Source organism: Corapipo altera, unplaced genomic scaffold (genome assembly GCF_003945725.1).
Source record: "Corapipo altera isolate COAL_440 unplaced genomic scaffold, ASM394572v1 2b, whole genome shotgun sequence".
In the NCBI taxonomy this organism is placed as follows: Eukaryota; Metazoa; Chordata; class Aves; order Passeriformes; family Pipridae; genus Corapipo; species Corapipo altera.
In genome coordinates this window covers 32,074,332-32,093,614 of record NW_020884874.1, presented here as the reverse complement: position 1 = coordinate 32,093,614, position 19,283 = coordinate 32,074,332, and the positions used below count along the sequence as shown (strand labels likewise).

The window sequence follows — 19,283 nt, the reverse complement described above, 5'->3', positions numbered from 1 at the left end:
CAGGGTTGTCCCATCTCAGGTGCAGAATTGGGCACTTTCCCTTGTTGAACTTCATATGGTTGGTGATTGCCCCAGTCCTCTAATTTATCAAGGTCTGTCTGCAGGGTCTCCCTTTCTTTTAGGGAATCAACAGCTCCTCCTAGTTTTGCATCATCTGCAAACTTGCTTAGTATCCCTTCCAGTCCTGCATCCAAGTCATTTATGAAGATGTGGAAGGGCGCTGGGCCCAAGATGGAGCCCTGTGGAACCCCACTAGTGACAGGTCACCAGTCTGATGTTACCTCATTCACTGTTACCCTCTGTGCTTGACCCATGAGCCGATTGCTCACCCACCACATGATGTGTTTATCCAGCTGTGTTTTGGATAAATTGTCCAGAAGAATATGGTGAAAGACAGTAAGGAAAGCTTTGCTGAAATGCAAAAAGATTACATCAACTGGCTTCCCTTGATCAGCCAGGTGGATTACCTTATCATAGAAGGAAATCAGTTTAGATAAGCAGGGCTTTCCTCTCATGAAGCCATGCTGGCTGTGACCAATGACTGTGTTGTCTTTCAGGTGTTTTTCAATACCTCCCAGAATAATCTTCTCCATCACTTTACACAGCACTGTATTTAGACTGACAGGCCTGTAGTTTCCAGGGTCCTCCTTCTTGCCTTTGAAAACTGGGACAACATTTGCCAGCTTCCAATCAGCTGAGACTTCTCCATATTCCCAAGACTGCTCAAAAATCGAGAGAGGTTTTGCAATGACATCAGCTATCTAAAGGAGCAATAAGTATCGGTCTCCATCAATAGCATCATCTTCCCTGTTTCTGTTTATAAAAATACTTTGTAGTAGCTTGAGAGAGCTTCATGAACTCTCTGTGATAATCAAATTTGACGTTAAATTTCTACATGAAGAGTGTGTATCAGCATTATCTGTGCGAGTGCCTATTAAGTGTTGAATATTATTAGTTCTTGATTTAGTAGTGCTACCTCTGGAGTTTTTCATTTGTGCCAATAAACCAGACTTATTTAGAGCTGTTGGCTCTGTCCACCATTTCTTTGTTAAATGTTTAAAACTTGTAAGTGTTGTGACCCTTTTGTCAATGCAAGTAATCCTGATTCCAGCAATTTACCCTTGTCGCTTTGCTTTAAACTCCATTACCATCCACTGAATTTCTCCACCGAGTGGCTTGGAGACAATTTAGTAAATAACACATTGGAGATAGAGGAATTTTGTCCATTATATCACAATTAATTATTTATTGGGATTTTTGTTTTGTGTTCCAGAAGTGTGACTTGGCCCAACAGAGCATTGTCCATATTGTTCAGAGTCCACAGAAGAACAGTCAAAACAAGGAGGGGACAGAAAATAACTGTGTTGGAGGTGTTCTAAAAGCCTTGGAAAGAGAACCTGAAAGCCTAACTCGCATAGATCTCAGTACCAGCATCCTTCCATCACTATCTGAAGGTTTGGCTGTTATTCTGGATCCTGGAAAAAGCAGTGTTTCTCTTCCCTCTGAAAAATTAGGTAATTCAGTGATGTAGTACATTTCAATTTACATATATAAATAGTTGTCTACTTATTTTTAAGGGTGAACAGTTCTAGTTCTACATCAAGGGAAAAAAAACCCACAATATGTGGTTTATTTTAATTATTAAACAAAAATACTACAATATTAAGAGGTGATAAGAATCCAATTTTGTTTTGTGTATAAAATGAGTGATTTCTTGTGTTGCTCCTGTCTCTATTGTATTATTGTATTATACTAATATTTTTACAAATTATTATAAACTGGTAAAAACCTCAGATGTCTATGAGTAGGTAAAAAGTAGTCTCTGTAAAATTTCTATTACAGAAGTTTCCTTAACTAGAATGTTGGACAGTTTATGTGTTGCAAATGTGTTTAATTCCCAATCTGTTGTGATGTTTTCATAACCATACATTTTGTAAAAATATTTGCAATAGATTTACTGTTTATTAAAACATGGCTGGCACAACACATGATGATGAATCATATTATAGATTTTAGTACCTCTTCATCCAACAGATGATTGCTGAAAATATCTTTATCATGAAAAATAATCTGAGGCACAAGTTAAGTAATTGCAGAATGTGTTCATAAGAGAGAAGCTTAAGTCAGAAGCACATATAAGAATCCCTTAGCAATTACATGAATCTCCTCAGAGAAACCCCCTCCTCACACAGTCTAGATAACCCTTACTGACAAATACGTTATCCGCAGTGAAGATACATCATTCTGTGCAATACCAGATTCTGTTCTAATTTATCATAATAGTCCATCAGAAATGTCATTTTATGAAGAACAGTACAGAAATACCCTTTTACACAATAAAGAAGGTAATACTAAACAGATAGATTGAGATTATAGAAGATGAGTTTTGAATACAACATCTGTGACTAACCTGACCACAGAAATCATTGTGCTTAACAAAAATGTCTACTAAAACTGTTAAAATAACTTCTAGAGAATTTATTAAGTAACTCATGCAGAAAATACACAATCCATGGGAGGGTCACAGATGTATTCCACAACTGACTTGGTCAACCTCTCACTGCCAACTCATGATGAATGAGTGCAGTTTAGGAGCAAATTAGTACCCAGCTTAATGATCCACATCTCCCAGTCTGAATGAGTAATGAGATAAGAGAGGTGCATGCTCATTTAAATCCGATAAACTAGGGACAGGGCTTCAGGCTGGGCTTACTCTCAGAAGCAAGGCAAAAATGCAAGCTTTTAAATGTTACCACGTATTTATTTCTTCAGCCCTCTACATGATATGTACAGGGCTTTAATAACTGTGCTTGACTCTACAAAATAGTTTATACATGCGTATAGACTTTCAAAATTTGTCATGTGACAAGTTTGTCCACAGACTGCACAGACTACCTGTGAAGCCAGGTACAAACTGATTGGTGTCTTCTACTGATTGGTGTGTTGCAGCAAATATTTTCATGGCAGAATGAAAGCTGAGGAAAAAATATATTGATAATATAGGTGGACTAATTTTATCTAGGATTAGGTTATAAATTATTTTTATAATAAGAAAAAGAAAAGAGCCACTCTACCAATAATTCTGTCTGGAAGGATTTTAATAATAAGTACTTTTTAAAGGCCTATTATCTTTCCTTGTTTAGATTCTCACTGTGGAAACTTGTCCTTTTGTCTGTTCAGCTCTACTGCTTTTGTTCAATGTGGGGGACTTTAATGTTGGGTTTTTTTATTATTATGGGTTTGATGTGGGTTAATTTGTAGATATGTGGTCACTTAGTTCCCTAAATTAAGGAACAGTCTGGGTTAAAAATAATCCAGCAAGAAAAAGAAAGAAAGAAAAGAGAGAAAGAAAGAAAGAAAAGAGAGGAAGAAAGAAAGAAAGACAGAAAGGAAGGAAGGAAGGAAAGAAAGTAAGAAAATTATTCCAGAGATCATTTTTCCAATACACCTTACTATGTAGTGAGGATTTCCTTTGACACAGCTGAAATGACTAATAGTAGTGGGAATGAGTGGCTGAAAAAGGCAAGTACCATCACTGATGGTTAAAATTATACTTATCAAGCTGTTGTCTTAGGAGGTGGATGGTTGTGGTGAACAGTCTACAGTAGCAACCTGTACAGTTGAACCAAGTATAATCTTTTTTCTTCTATGTGTGAGAGATACTACCTGATGAGTAGTTAGCAAGTTTAAATGTACAATTTAGAGGCTAAGGATTTATTAATTATTAACTTATTATTGTTTAGTCTAACATGCTACACAGCTATTCTGCAATTATAGCAGTAAACACTGAGACTTCATGTCTCCTGAAACCTAAGTTATTTCTGCTCATTACCACAAGATGCTGAGCCAATGTTCCTGCCCTGCTTTTGTTTTATTTGCCCTCCTTTGAATTCTGTGGGAAAAGGTTTGTGGTAATTTTTGCATCAGAAAAGCTTCTCCCAGAAGCTTTTGCAGCATTTGGCTGCAAAAACAGTATTTTTCAAGTATTTACATGAATGCTTGGAGGTCAAAATGTAAAATTTTTCCAGACATATCAGGAGAGAGGCAATTCTTGTTATGTTGTACTGCTCTTACAGAAGCAATATACTTAAGTATTATGAACTGCTGCACTTGATGAGACGAAAGCCGTTATAGCTTGGCATCGTGTCTCCACAAATGGGTTTTATTTGCTCCTTGCAGAAGAGCATAACAGAGCATCGTCCTCTCAGCTCACCTCCACTCTAATGTGAGTAATGGCATCAACTCTTGACTGGTCTGGAGAAGTATCTTAATTGCTTTGCGTTTGTAGAGCACAGCATCTGTTCCTCTATGAGAAATTCAGAAGTTTGAAAGTCATGAACATTTTTGAAAAAAAACCAAAAATGGATTCAAATAATCTCTGCATCAAAGATTTCCACATTTCTTTTTTCTGCAGAGTAACAAAAATGCCCTTTTCTGTTTTTTTTTTTCTCTTTTTTTCTGAAAACATTAGATGATTTCTAATGTACATGTGAAAAAAACTCATTTCACCTCCTCCTAGTTTACTTCTGTCCAATGTCTGGGACAAAGTGTTCTGATAAACAAGATGTAAGCAAATAAACTATGTTCCATAATGGTTTCATATCCATAGATACGTATATAGGATGAAGAGATAATGATTGGACTCGATCTTAGAGGTATTTTCCAACCTTAACAATTCTTTGATTCTCTGATTTTTACCTGAGAAACACTGAATCTGAAAAACATAAGGATTTGTGTGACTCATCAGCTGAATATGAGAATGCATCATGATGCCAGGTCCAAGAGAACTAACACAATTTTTGGAAGTAAGAACAGAAAACAGTGGAATGGAGAAAATGTTTTTTCTGTGCTTTTGACACTTGCATAACGAAAACTGAAATAACAAGCTGTTTTGATGTCAAAACTGTTAAAAGATTCACGAGAATAGTCATGAGAATCCTAAAAAGTGCAGGTCATGATTTGTTTATATTTGTTGGTATAATCTTGTGGCATTTAAGGGAGTGGAAATTTGGTAACACGGGAGTCTTAGATCTTACCAACTGTTTCAGGATTTAAGCTTTCATTGTATAGAAAGTGCAAACCACCAAATGTAAATACCACACATAGATTTTAACTTCCCAGGAAAATAACCACGAATGCAAGTTATCCTGGCTTATAAGAATTCACCCTATTTACTATCAATAAGTAAATATAGAACATTTTTTCTGAAACACAGGTCCAACAACAAAGATTGGACTTCAACCTAGTATGGATGGTGCTGGGCGGGAGGTCAGACTGCAGAATCCCTTTCTAAATATATTTATCAGCTGCTGATGTCTGGCAAATTTGTAGTATCAAAAAAATTAAAATAGTTTGACAACATCTGTTTTCTGTTAGATGATATTCAGCTTGTTACTTATGTAATTTTTAATTTAATCCATTATCAGCTAGTTTATTATTTTGTCTGAATCAGTTGGATGTGGTCATCATTACTTAGGGTTTTTTCTTTACAACTTTTAAATAAATGCTCATCTCATCAGTTCCAAAGAAAATCCCAGTGTTCTTTAGCTAGCCCTTTACAAATGCTTGCATGCAAGGCACCTCTGTTTCCTTATCTCTCCATGTTCCTCTTTTCACGTAAGAGTAAATAAAGTACTGGTATATACTGACTTAGGTGTGCCAAGATGTACACTCAAGAAAAAAGAGGGATTGATTGTTTTCCATCTAGTTAGGAAATGCTTTGTCAAAACTTAATATTTGTTCAAACTTCTTATCTTTACAAATAACACAAATATGAGATAGAGAAGGTGAAACTGTCATTGCCAAAGACATTCTTGTCAGTAAAGCATAAAGTCATGAACTCGTTCCCATTCTATGTAAGAGTTTGGTATAAGAGACATTTAGAAGGGAAAAAAACATTTAGAAGGTAAAACCACAATTTAGGATTTGGGCAATCAAAACTGTACTTATTTCTGAGAGAAGCTCTGATGAATTAAAAAAAAGTATCAGTTTAGGCAGGGAAATTGCTGACATTACAAATAGTTTTTCAATAGTATTCTGAAGACTGTGTGTTAAAAAATCCTATGCTCTGTAATTGATATTACATTTTATTATATTTCTTTTACTCAAAAAGCCTAAAAGAATAAGAATTTTTGTGTCAGATCTGTTTGAAGTAAATGAGCTTTCTAAACTCCTGAAATACTGTAAAATTACTTACAGCTTTATAAAGTTTTATTAAGTTTTATAAAGCTTATAAAGTTTATAATATCAAATTAGTTCCAGATTGGGCAATGGTATGGTGTATGTCTCCCTCCCCACTTTAATGTGATGTTAGGCTGAGTGCCACTACCCAGTACAAAGCTGAGTAGAGCTGCAGCAATTTCTTATCCCCTGTTTGAAAATGCCATCAAAACATGAACACTCATCCATTCAAAACGGACTCCAGTGTGGCAACAACGTTTCTGTTGTTACTCAGAAACATGAAGCTCTGTAAGTGTTGAGCAACTGCGCCAGACAAAACTGAGACAACAATGAACTTATTTTCCTATGACCTAATATTGCTTTGTTGTGTGATAAAGCTAAATATCTAAGAATTTACTATTTCCTTAGAAAAGAGAAAAAAGATTCTTGAAGTTTCTCTTCTGTAATTTAACTGCAATTTTTCAAAAGAAATTAATCAGTATAAAGATTTTTTCCTTTAGCATCTGTACAATTCAATTGTGGATTAATTATAACATTAATTAATTAAATCTACTTTAGGTCCACAGTATTGTAAATCAGTAGTTTGAGGAAGGAAAATTAGTATTCTGTACAATTTACATTCAGTAATTAGGTCCTTTTTCCCAGAGATATGAAAATTTTGTTCTAAAAACAAATTATTAGAGTACTTACACTGACCTTTGTTAAATTTTTAAAATATTAATACACCATTTCCTGGTGGTTACATGATTCTTATGATAGTTCTTTCTTACAGACATCCATTTGAATAACATTTATATTGCTGTACAAGGAAAAGTAGTAAATTATTTAATATGAAACCAGTGTATTCTTTCTGTAGACATATTCAAGTAACTAGTTAGGTTACTACGTATTTTTGGATTTGGTGCCCAGACAGTTTACTATTGTATTAGGATTGTAATGCAAATGAAAGTGCATTATGCAACACATTGTGATTTAGCCTATATTTAATTTAGATCTTTTATAATACATGATTTTACAAACTTTTAAATATTAAGTGCAGTACTAATTTGAGGATCAATCTACATCCAGAAAAGGGTATGAATACTTTTTTAGAAATGCAGAATAAAGTACCAGCTCCGAAATAATATAGTAGTCCTGATTTTGGCAAATAATTTCTGGGAAGAAAGGCTTCATTTGTCTTCATTATACACTGTAAATTTACCATATGTACAATTCTGATTTAAACTTCAAAACAAAACCTTACAAAATTTCTGCATTGAACAGCATGTGTCAGTGGTTAGTTCCTGCTCATTGTTAATGGCTATCACTGTGCAATCATTACATACACATAACTATTAGACTTTAACTGTTAGACCTTTTGTCTTAAATTTGCTGTTGGTGTACAGTACCACGGAGCTTCATTGCGCTGGTGTTGTAGTCACAGAAGTTCAACTAATCATGACTGAGAGCTCTTTGAAAAGAGAAACTGGAACTAAAGCAGGCTTGTCTTCCTTTCTCTCCATTTTTCATTTCTTATTTGATATTTTTATACTACTTGTCCCTGTCCTGAATGGGAATCTTCTCTGTGCTCCTCGCTGCTTTAGTTGGTTTTGTTTTGTCAGCCACTGTTTATGGGTATTCCATACTTGGAAGATGTTCTCCCCGTTTGCAGTCCCTCATGCTGGTATTGTTTTGGTTTGTATTGTTTTGTTTTGTTTTACAGCCTTTTGTCACTTGGCTGCCTCATAAGACAAAGATGTGTGCAACTACAGACATTGTTGTCCCTTTGTGGTCATATTGCTCACATATTTAATGCAAAATGCAAACACGTTGTGCCTGACTAGATCATCACAGTGTTAGAACATGTTTTTCGGAAGTAACCATCCTTTAAGTATGTGCATCTGAGATCTAAAAATCCATGTGTATATTAAGAGAAGAGTATGATAATAACATTTTTATATGGTGCAGTAACATTGAATTTAATTTTAAATCAATCTCACTAAATATTTCCTATGCATTGAATGAGAACTTTTCTAAAATTTTAATTTTCCAAGTTATTTGCTAAATGTTGTATGGCAGAAGTCGTTGAACTGTGATCCATGTTTGAAGCTGTGAGATCCAGATAGGCGCTTTTGATGATCCATTAAGATAATGGTTGCAGTTCTCTAGCTCCACTTCTTTTCAACTGTTAAAATATATTGCAATCATAGAATTATGGAATTGTTAAGGTTAGAAAAGACATTAAGGTCATTGAGTCCAACCATTAACCCAGCACTGCCAACGCCACCATGAAACCATGTCCCCAAGTGCCACTTCTGAACATCTTTTAAATACCTCCAGTCAACCCCTTACCTGGGCAACCTGTTAATGTCAATATATGTTACATTATCTCCTTGATTAGTTGCTGTAGTTTCTTGGATTATGGGAAGGAATGCCCCTAAGACAATGCTTCCTTTTAAATGTTATTCATAATATGGTAATGTTTCTGAAGCACAGGAAAAAAAGAGGTTTTGTGGTTAAAAATCACATCTCAGCCACAAAAGAATTATTATGCAGGATCAAACCAACTGTCTATCTAACTCTAGTTCTCTTCTTTTAGTACTTACCTGGTTTGTATCCAGTACTTCAAAAGAAGAAAAACATTCTTATTTTATAAAGTTTTATTTAGACACACATAGTCCTCTTTTCAAGTAATCACCCCTGTACCCCTGTCTGATTATCCTTCATGTCTGTTGTCTGGGCAAGTTGACAAGAATGATAATGGTATTTTCTAATCTGACCTTCACTGGAAAACTACTTCCTAAACAATCTCCAGTGTCAATTCAAGGGTTAATTAGAAAACAGAGGATAAGTTTTCAGCCCAGCAATTAACTATTGCTAATTCTGTCAACATTTCTCTTGTGTCAACATTTCTTTTGAAATAGTTAAAAGAGCTTAAGAGTTAAAAAAGCTTAAGAGAGTTATTCTGCCTTTTCTGCTTCTAGTAGGGTTATGAAAATTCATCATTACAAAGTCCTTGGAAGTTTGCTCTTTGACAGTTCTGTCAATTGTATCTTCTGTTAGGGTTATTAACCCTTGACAATTCACTGCTGCAATACTTTCACATTCTATATATAAAAATTGATATCTCCTCTTCACCTTCCAGCAACAGCAAAAAGTGATTTTATAAGACATTAGCATAATGGAACCTTTTCTCTAAAATGATAAATTGAGCCCATTTCAGAAAACAGAACACACACTTGATAATTTATTGCAACCAGTGCCATGCTGGAGACCTCATTCATATCATACGCTTTTAACACTGATGAGAATGCTGCCACTTTCCCACATCTTGCATGTCTGTGAAATTCATTTGAGAGGAAAAACGTAAAAAATGTTCTTTTCTAATAGATGCTAAAGCACTTCCAGGAATACTCTTCTTTACATGACATAATTATCTGCCATGAACGACTCTAATTACTTTATTGTTTTTAAAGGCTCTTTCATGTTAATTGAAGAAAGTAGCATTTGCTAACTCTCATGTGTCAAGGGATGGGGTGGAACACAGTTTTGTTCTTGCACTGTATTTTGATTGTTTATGGTTGATGACATGGATGGATGTTCTTTTGCAAACACATCACTTGCACCTTTATGCCACCAGCTGGAGATGACATTTGCAGGTGGAAAATGTTCTGTATTGATTAAACAAAACTATATATGTTTTCCAAAATAATTGTGTGCCTTAGCATTGTTTCCAGGCAGATCTGCTCCATGATGCTGCCAGGCACAGAGGTGAGACCGAGTGGCCTGTAGTTCCCTAGGCCTGTCCTTTTTCCCTTTTCCAGTCAGTGCGAACTTCACTGGACTGCCACAACTTCTCAAATATGATGGAACTTCATCTGACAATTCCTTCAGGACACACAGAATACATCTCATCAGGTCCCGTGGACTTGTGAACTTTCTTGTTCCTTAGATGTTCTCGAACCTGATTTGCTTCTACAGTGGGTGATTCTTCATTCTACCTGTCCCTGCCTTTGCCTTCTGCGACTTGGATGGTGTGGCTGGAGCACTTCTTGGTGAAAACTGAGTCAAAAAGTTTTTTAGTACCTCAGATTTCTCTATGTCCTGGTTAACCAGTTCTCCAGTCTCTTTCTTGAGAGGGCCTACCTATAAAAGCTTTTCTTGTTGCCTTTAGTGTTCCTGAACAGATTTAATTCTGTCAAAGCTTTAGCTTTCCCAGCCTGATCCCTGGCTGCTCGGACAATCTCTATTTATTCCTCCAAAGCTACTTCTCCTTGCTTCCACCCTCTGTAGGCTTCCTTTTTGTGTTTCAGTTTATCCAAGAGCTCCTTGTTTGTCCATGCAGGCCTGGTGTTTTTGCCTGACTTCCTCTGTGTTGGGATGCATTGCTCCTAATCTTGGAAGAGGTGAGCATTGAATATTAAGTAGCCTTGGGCCTCTCTTTCCTCCAGGGCTTTATGTCATGGTATTCTAAGAAGAATGCCTAAAGTTCATTAAAAAAACAGTGGTTGCTGCTACTGTGCAGCTTAGTGCTTGCACTACATAGTCTCTGTTATGAGCTCTTACCACTCGAAATGACACAAAGCATAGTCTTCACTAAAGTCATGTGCTCAAGATTCATTAGTGTTGTTGGGAGCTCTGTGCACACAGCAAGGACATTGGGAAAACAGACCTATTAAAAAGGCTTGATCTACAGAAAGTAATTACATGGAACAGTTGATACTGGAAGATAAAAAATGGCCAACGAAACACACCTGGCTCTCTATAAAGACAAATAGCTTCAATGGGACTAAATTTGAACTTCTCTGAAAGAAAAAGATCATTGCATTTGGCAGGTGTGTTTTTCTTTCCTTTTTTTTGTTTTTAAATAACAAAATGGTTGTGGTTGGAAAATGGACAGTTAATTCAGGGGTTCTAATTCATATTCACAGAAAAGCAGAATTAAAATCAGTGCATGATCCTGCATTGCTGTGCCAAAAGGTTTTAGAATTTTACCATCACCTTTGTTTCAGTGAAGGTTTCACATTTTCACTGCTACCTGGGTGACCATTGTTCGAGATGCCAAGGTAGTGGCCTTTGTGTCCATTCAGGCTTCTCTTCAGAGACTGCCAGCTAGGATTTCAGTTGTTTTTATTCATCCTGTATGCCTCAGGATTTTTGTCCTTTTTTTTGTTTCTTTCTTTCTTTTAGAGAATATCTAAACATAGAAATTGTGATTCTATATCAGCCTTACATGGATTTCCAAAAATCCTTCAGTGCAGGGTTTTTTTTTCTCCTGCACTGCAGTACCTTACGTTGAACCTTTTGCTTAAACCTTGTTCATCCTTATGTATTCATCATGAAACAACAGTACTACTGGGCCTACATTATGCCCAGCAACTAAGATTTTATCCAGTTGGAACAGAATAAAAGAGACATGTTTTGCAACAATTATCATTGTAATTATTAATATTTTGTTCAAGTTTCTGGAATGTTGATATTCTATGGGATCTACTGGCACTGGACAGAAAGTTTAACTTAGATAGGATTACAGCATTTTTGATCAAAAGAAGATAAGTTAAGAAAATATCTTCCTTGATCTACCTTTCACTTATGAGACAGAATACTACGGTGACCTGCAAGTTAAACTGTCTGGAATATTTGTGAGCTGGATTACGTGTGCCGTGGCACCATTTTTTAGCACAACTACTGTGTCAGAATCACAGTTTTCTTAGTAAGGTACCCAGGATCTGGAAGTCCCTGTTTAATCGTTAACCTTTAAGATTCAAAACTAACCTTTTCAAATGCTAGTTCAAAAAAAGATTTAATCTTTGTATTCACTGATACGCCTGAAACTGTATCTTACAAGCCTATCCATACTGTTGACATCTCTCTGGGTATTCAGTCTTAGGTCTTTGACCTGGAGAAGATGTCAGATTCTCTGAATATGTATTATATTTTCAGTTATGTATCATTAATATATTAGCAGTTATGATCAACTGCTGCTATAACTGATTTTTGCAGATGAATGCTGCAAACTTAGCTTTGACAGTCTATCTACCTGTAACAATATCTGCATTTTTGGAGTACAGTATCTGCAACTAAATTTCCACCTAAAATTCAAGGTCATATGGTAGATATATATGTGTTTATATATATGTATATATATATATATATATGGGTGTGTTCAACTTTAACTAGCCTCTCATACAGCAAAATAAAGATTGAAATATCAAAAGTGACAGCTGCATCCCCAAGCAAAGTGCCCCGGAAATCCCTGAAAGCCAACATATTTTTTGAGCACCAACATGTGCTTTCCAAGCTTCCATGATGCCATACTTGTGCAACAGTTTGTTCTGTGAGTCTTGACATTTACCTGTCAAAAGACAAGAACATAGAAAAGGAAAGGAATGTATGGATGTGGAGATAGGGTCTTAAGTTGAACCTGATTTTCAGCTTCATGCAACACTGCACAACTTGTCAAGGATTTTATTATAAGCCTCGGTATTCTGAGTTTTGTTGTTAGGTGACTTTATTTTATTGCTTTTTTGCTGTGAAGGTGATTTAACTAAAATTATAAAAAGAGTTTAAAAGTTCACTTGATCAACCGAAGTACTGGTAGCCGCAGTTCCTCCTTTTGTTCACCACAGTTTTTTCTGACTTAAAGGTATATCACTCAGCAAGTGAGCTTTTATCTACTGCAACTCTTTCCAGCCTCCACTAATTATTTTTTAAAGTAGCTGAATCAAACTTCAGTAATGTTTTAAACAAAGTCCTGGAGATATGGCTAGGTGAAGGTTTTGATTAACATTATCAGGGACTTTCCCCAAGCAGATGTTATTTCTCTTAAAAAGAATGTTGTGTTCATGCAAATAATAATGAAATAAACAGCAAAATCCCCACTGTCTTCACTTCTGTAAGGTCAAGATCTGAATTAATGATTTCATGGTGTTTAATGATGATGGATGTTGTACTTTTACCCTTCTTGTTACGTAATCTGTGGTAAATAGTTATATATCTTATCCTCGTTTCCAAACCCCATAACATAGTTCACAGTGATTTTCAACACAGTGATGGCTTTAGCTGAGCTCATATTTGTCTCATCTTGAGCAATATCTTTATAAATTTAACCATTCTGAAATATTTAGGATGGAGATGCAAAAAATTCTGTTTCAAAGAAATATTACCTGTCCTCCACATGTTGTCTACTAGTCTGTAAGAGAAATTTTTCAGGTACGCTAAATGTAGCAGTATAAATGTGAACAAACACATTTTATATCTTCCATCCAGGCACAAAGATCTATATTTGCCCAGCAATATGTAGTGAAATAAAACGTCTTCATTAAATGTTGCCATATCCAACAATAAGTATAATTTTGCTGTTTCTCCTTAATCTCCCATATTGCATTTTACTACCCCTGTTCTCCTTTAGTCGCCCCAAAGTCTCTTTCTCTGTCTAAATGACGTATAAATATACTCTAAATATGGCAGAACTGCAGGGTTGATTACCTCCTGCACAGATACATAGCAGAACAGGAATCTGAGTACTGGAGATGTAGATATGATATCTTGATTGTTTCCTAGACTATTACAGTCCTTTATGAGAATCAACTAGAAATCAAACAGTTACTGATGAAGGAAGTAGGGAGGCATCAAGATGAAAACCTGTCTCTTTAGAATCTGCAATAATGTCTTCTACTTTGTAGAGTAACTTGGGAATTCATCAGAAGAAAGGAGACCCCCCCCCCAGCAAAAATGTCAAAAGTACTGTATGGAAAGTAAAAAGAAAAAAAAAAAAAAGACTTTCTTAAGTCCATGTGAGATGGGAGAAAGGGAATAGGCTTTTGTAGAGATTAAGTACATCTCAAGTAGAATGCACAAAATAGTCTTTAAGCATTTATGTTTAACTTCAACAAAACGATTTTCCAAAATCAATTTGCTTAATTGATTGGTGTGGCAGCCCAGGGAACTACTGAGAGTTAAGATGACAGTGGCTGGTTCAGTGTCACACTAACCCATAGTAGGGTAGCAAGCAGTTGCTAAAGCTCTGTGCTGTATGTAGAAGGGTGAGGAGTGGGGTCTCAACAGGTTGTGTGGTAGGAATGCTAATGTGGGGCAGAGAGTGGTTTTTTAAACTGACGAGTTGAAGAGTGATATTAGGACTGAGCTGAAATTAATTTTGAGCAGGGAATCGCTATGCACTGTAGTGTCTAAAATGCAATGAACATTTAATTCTGCTATGACATTTAAAGATACTGTACATATAACATAAAAAAATCTAATAATTGATGAATCAGAGAGCATACTGATTAATGAATAGTATTTATATTGATAATATTTCTTACTGAGAAAGTTTACAGAGCCTACATATTACTACATTCTCACTTGGTTATAGGTTTGCAGGGAAATAAGGGTAATTAAGAGTTATAGTGACAGATATCTACTTATAGTCTTAGAAACTTCATCTTGAGTTATTCTAAGTATTTAAATATTATCTTAATTCATTCTGATAGAGTTCCTTCTGGATAATAAAGTGTTTTCTGTGGTTTTTGAATATGATCAAGCCAACAGGTTTTCTGGCTAAAGCCTCCCTGAAGCATCTCCCCAAAGCACAGTGTGGAGCGGTCATGAACTGAAGTTCAAAGTTTTCATAGGTAGAATTATGTATCTTGGCACAGCAAGGGATCTCACTAGATGGTGGGTACCATCACCTCACTGTGAGGAATTTTCAGATGTGATGAGGCATCTATAAGAGTTGCAGGGCTAGAATTAGTCTGTATCACTGTTTCAAAGTCTGAGACTATTATTTCCATGCTTCTTATCAAATAACAGACGTAGATGCTCAGCAGACTGTACATGTAAACATGTCAGTGAGGATTACTATGATTCCATTTTCTGCACATTTAACTTTAATGCGATGAATCTTGCTGCCTCTCAGCTAATCTGTGGATGGGGAATTTTGTTAGTGCAGAGCTGGAGGAGCTTTGAGGTTCAAGCTTTGACCTTAAAGTGCAATTGCAAGTGCACTCTGCTTTTCTCTTTGTCTGTCTTGCCTTCTTTTCTGAAACACTTTTTTCTGCATTTTCCTTCCTCCACAGGAGGAAGTTAGCTCTTTACATGTGTCAAAATTGGAAACTCTAGTATGTATTGCTTTGAAGAGCTGCTATTTACTGCTCATTGCTTTTAATGGTTTTAATAGCCTGGAAAGCCTGCATGCCTTCTTCCCAAACCCTTTTGCTGAATGGTTTGTAGAGATAAAGAAGCCTCTTGACTTAGGTTTATATTTTTATAACTGTGTTCTAAAAGCAAAAGAGTGTTGCTGCATACCTAACATTTCAGTTTAGAGCATATTTGAACACAATATGTGAAATTCTAAGTTGACTTTTTTTTCTTAAAATCTGTTCCTACTCTTCTCAGCATAGTCCTGGTATTGCATTACATGAAGGTGTTGCAACGACCATACCATTATGTTGAGACGATACAGGATGGGAAAGTGTCATTTTCACACAATATTTTCTATTTTTCTGGACAAGACTTTAGGATAAAGATTGTCAGCTAATATAAGTCTTTTCACTTCTGTAAAAGCAGCTAAGGATCTTCCTCAAAATATTACTTTTACTGAAATAGTAAGTTACCCTTGTCATTAAATAGCAAGCTTTGGAAACTGGTTCTGGTATTTTCTGTCTGTATAAAAACTGTCATATCAGCTGAGTTATAGATACATCTTTTCTGAGCCATTTTCTATGTCCCCATTATTTCTAAGAGAGTAAATTTTCATTAAAATTCTAGTTCTGTGCAAGCTTCAGAGTGAAGAGCCTGACATGCAGGGCATTGAGAATGAGAAGTAGTGTCGTAGATCAATCAAAAAGACAGCTTCTGTGGTAAACTGTTATTGTGCAACATTTTGTTACACACTGAAATAGCTGTTAGAATAAAAGTACTGGCAAGTTATTTAGGACATTAATGGACAGTCCTGTTTTCACTAGTCATTTATTTTTCTGCTAGAATAGTGATGTAGTGCTTGTTAAGGAAGTGGAAAGAATATGCAGCGTTAGCTGTAGTTATAAGATAAGCAGTTACTTGTCATATTTTTCTTTATTTAAATACGCAATGGTTACATACAGTATGATTAAAAAAGAATAGCTTTGGCTTGGAGAGGTGTCTAAACAGACCCTTAAGTAGAGCACTGTATAAACAGAAATATTATTATAACATCTTTGTAGCATGACTTTTACAGTAATCTCTAGAACGTCTGAAGATGTCTGGTTTTGTGTGCTCAGACTTACAATATTGTCTTGCAACTGATGACAGAAATTTCATGTTTGTCCTTGTATCACTGGTGGAGATCCTTTAAACCAGTGTCTGAAACCTTACTGAACCTGCAGTACATTCACAGACAGGATTAGTATGGTGTCCAAAGAGGGATGATATGCAAAGAGACAAGTTTTCTTTAACTCTCTCACTTCTTTTTGTTTATAATGAATTAATGCTTTTTCTTCTATGTTTGCTCATTCAGGCTGGGAACTTTCTTTTGGTCAACAAATCATGAAAACCTTGGCAAACCTTTTATTCAGTTTATCTCTCAATATTGGACATTGTGGTAGAGGAATGGATTAGCTGTTTGGTTATAAGCTCCGTTCCTGCTGGGCTTTGCACCCACATTTTAGGGTAAACATCCATCTTGCAATTCCATTCATAGCTTCTAGAGTGTTACTTAAAATCATTTCACAGTAAGCTGTGTCTGTAATTAATATTTATACAAGGTGTATCTAAAATACTTTTCCAAATATATTTTTACCTTTTTTTTTCTTGGTCAGCAGTTAGCTGACTAGTTTATACTATCCATCTCAATTTAATGAACGCTTAAAGCACCTTCTATAATGTGGTTTCTGAATATTTGTCATTCTTTTCACCTGGATTGTGGCCTGTCAATATCTGTGGGTTTTTTGTTCTAAGTGCTGATTAGAGTATTTTCTGAGGCCTTTTTGACAATCTGCTGCCCTACATTAATATATATTTACTGTTTTATAAATATAGGTTATAGGATCAGTTTTTAAAATTGAAATCTCTGAAAATCTGCATAATAGTTGAAGCTGAAACTCTTTTAAAAATGTATGCATATCTGAAAGTAGTTTTAAAACAATTTTGAAGAATAGATACAATATTGGGAGAACTCTTTTTTAAAATCCTTCTTAGAACTTTGTGTTCACGTTTTGAATAATGGAATTTATAATGTATAATTAATAAAATTATTTTAATTTTCCAGTAGTTGATAAATGTCACTTGATATATGTTAATATTTTTAAAAGCTTTATGTTAAATTTTAGGCAGATTTATATGAGTGTAAGTGCTTGTCTGTATCTGTATGTGTGTAAGCACAGTATCTTTGCTCAAGTCTACATAGATCTGTTGACCTCTTTCTCTGCTGGTTATCACCTGGTCTCGTGCAAAAAGGCAATGAAGAGGGAAAACAGAAGTTTTTCTAAGTTCTAGCTTATAATATAACCTTGAAACATGAATTTCACTTATTTCGATTTACAGAAAGGTCTGTTTGATCTGTTTTATAAAATAATATCATTCTCTAAATACAGTCAAGTTTTGCTTGCAATTGTGATTGTGCAAGTCTTTGCATTTATAAATTCCTTATATACATATTTCACTTTTTTATCTATGAAAAACATCTATTCTCTACAAATAATATTATTTGGCAAATTCAAATTTTTTTCTAAGTAGAGAGGCTGGGAGTTTGTATTTTGTCATTTGTATTTTATTTGTATTTGTTTTTTGTGGTTTCCTCTGAGAGTAGATATAGACTAGTGCAATCATCAATTCATGTTAAATGTTTAAAATTTAAACAAAGTGTTGATCTCCATATTTTCTAACTATTGCTGAAACATATTACATTTTGCAATTGGTTTTTTTAGCCCAAGAAGGTGCATGTTGAATACTACTCTGTTGCAAAATAACTGATATTTTGTATGCTCGACCATCAAAATTGGCCATTATTACCTGGTAACTGGTTATATGTTTCTTTACATCAGGTGGAATCTCTTTGAAAATGTCTCTGAATATTAAAAAAAGTATTAAAAATAATGTTTCTTAAAAAAAACTAATATTTATAAAGGTAAACAAAACAAAATAGCTGGAAAGATCTTCCTGTTTTGAATGTCCAAGGGATCAGAACTAATAACAAGATGGAAAGCATTATCAGAAGAATGGAAAATAGAAACATTTATAATCTATTATTTTAAACTTGTAAGATTTGTACAGAGGCCTGTTGTCATTTAATTGCTAAAGTATCTGATACAACAGAGCTAAATATTCTCAGTATTTGTGGGTTCTTGTTGATAAAACAAGAGAATTTTTCATTCAGTAACAGTATAGTTTCTATTAAAAAAAATGCTGAGGAAGGCTTTCAATCTTAGAATACTAGAATTATTTGGGTCGGAAGAGATCTTAAAGATCATCTAGTTCCAACCCCCTCTTCCACTAGACCACTTTGCTCAAAGCCTCATCCAATCAGACCTTGACCACTTCCAGGGATAAAGTTTTAGTACCTTAAATAAATTAAATATCTTCCATAAGCTTTGCTACCTGATTGTTTATTCCTTGTGTGCTCTGAAAAACAAACATTTTCAGAATGTTTTGTAATAGGGTAAGAGACTGTAACTAAAACTAACACCAATACTGTTGCTGCTTTTTACTGCCCTTTCTTACTTGCAATTACCTTTGATACGTTAGTACCTGTATCTGGGCAACATTAGTTGAGTAGAGCAAGGTTTTTTGGGACACTGTGTCATAGTTTGAGAGCTCTGAAAATCCAATTCCCTAGTCCAAGCCCTCTCCCACATCTCAACCCAGTGTGAGATGGTTTTTCCAGATACTACACGAGACTCAAAATGGGGGAAAGGGATTATATATTACAATGACTGTACAAATAAATACTACAATACATTATATACAATCTTAACTATTTCTACCATGACATAAAAGTATTTACAATGGATCAGATCTCTTCTCCCCTCCAAATAAAAGTCCAGGAGGGAAGAAGGAAAGATCCTTTCCACTTTCAGAGCAGCATTCTCTTCAGAGTAGCAGTCTATCTCTCTCCCATGCAGCAGCTGTAGCTGGATCTCTGCCAGTAC

General features: G+C 35.2%; 1 protein-coding gene across 4 annotated transcripts in view; it reads left to right on the top strand.

Moving 5' to 3' along the window:
* The window catches only part of PRKN (parkin RBR E3 ubiquitin protein ligase), a 704,427-nt gene that overhangs the window by 214,866 nt on the left and 470,278 nt on the right, over nt 1-19,283 (top strand). For all 4 annotated transcript variants that reach the window (XM_027634131.1, XM_027634133.1, XM_027634130.1 and 1 more), the window contains exon 3: nt 1,274-1,514. In XM_027634131.1, the coding sequence (XP_027489932.1) occupies nt 1,274-1,514 (241 nt within the window). The remainder of the gene's footprint in view (nt 1-1,273; nt 1,515-19,283) is intronic.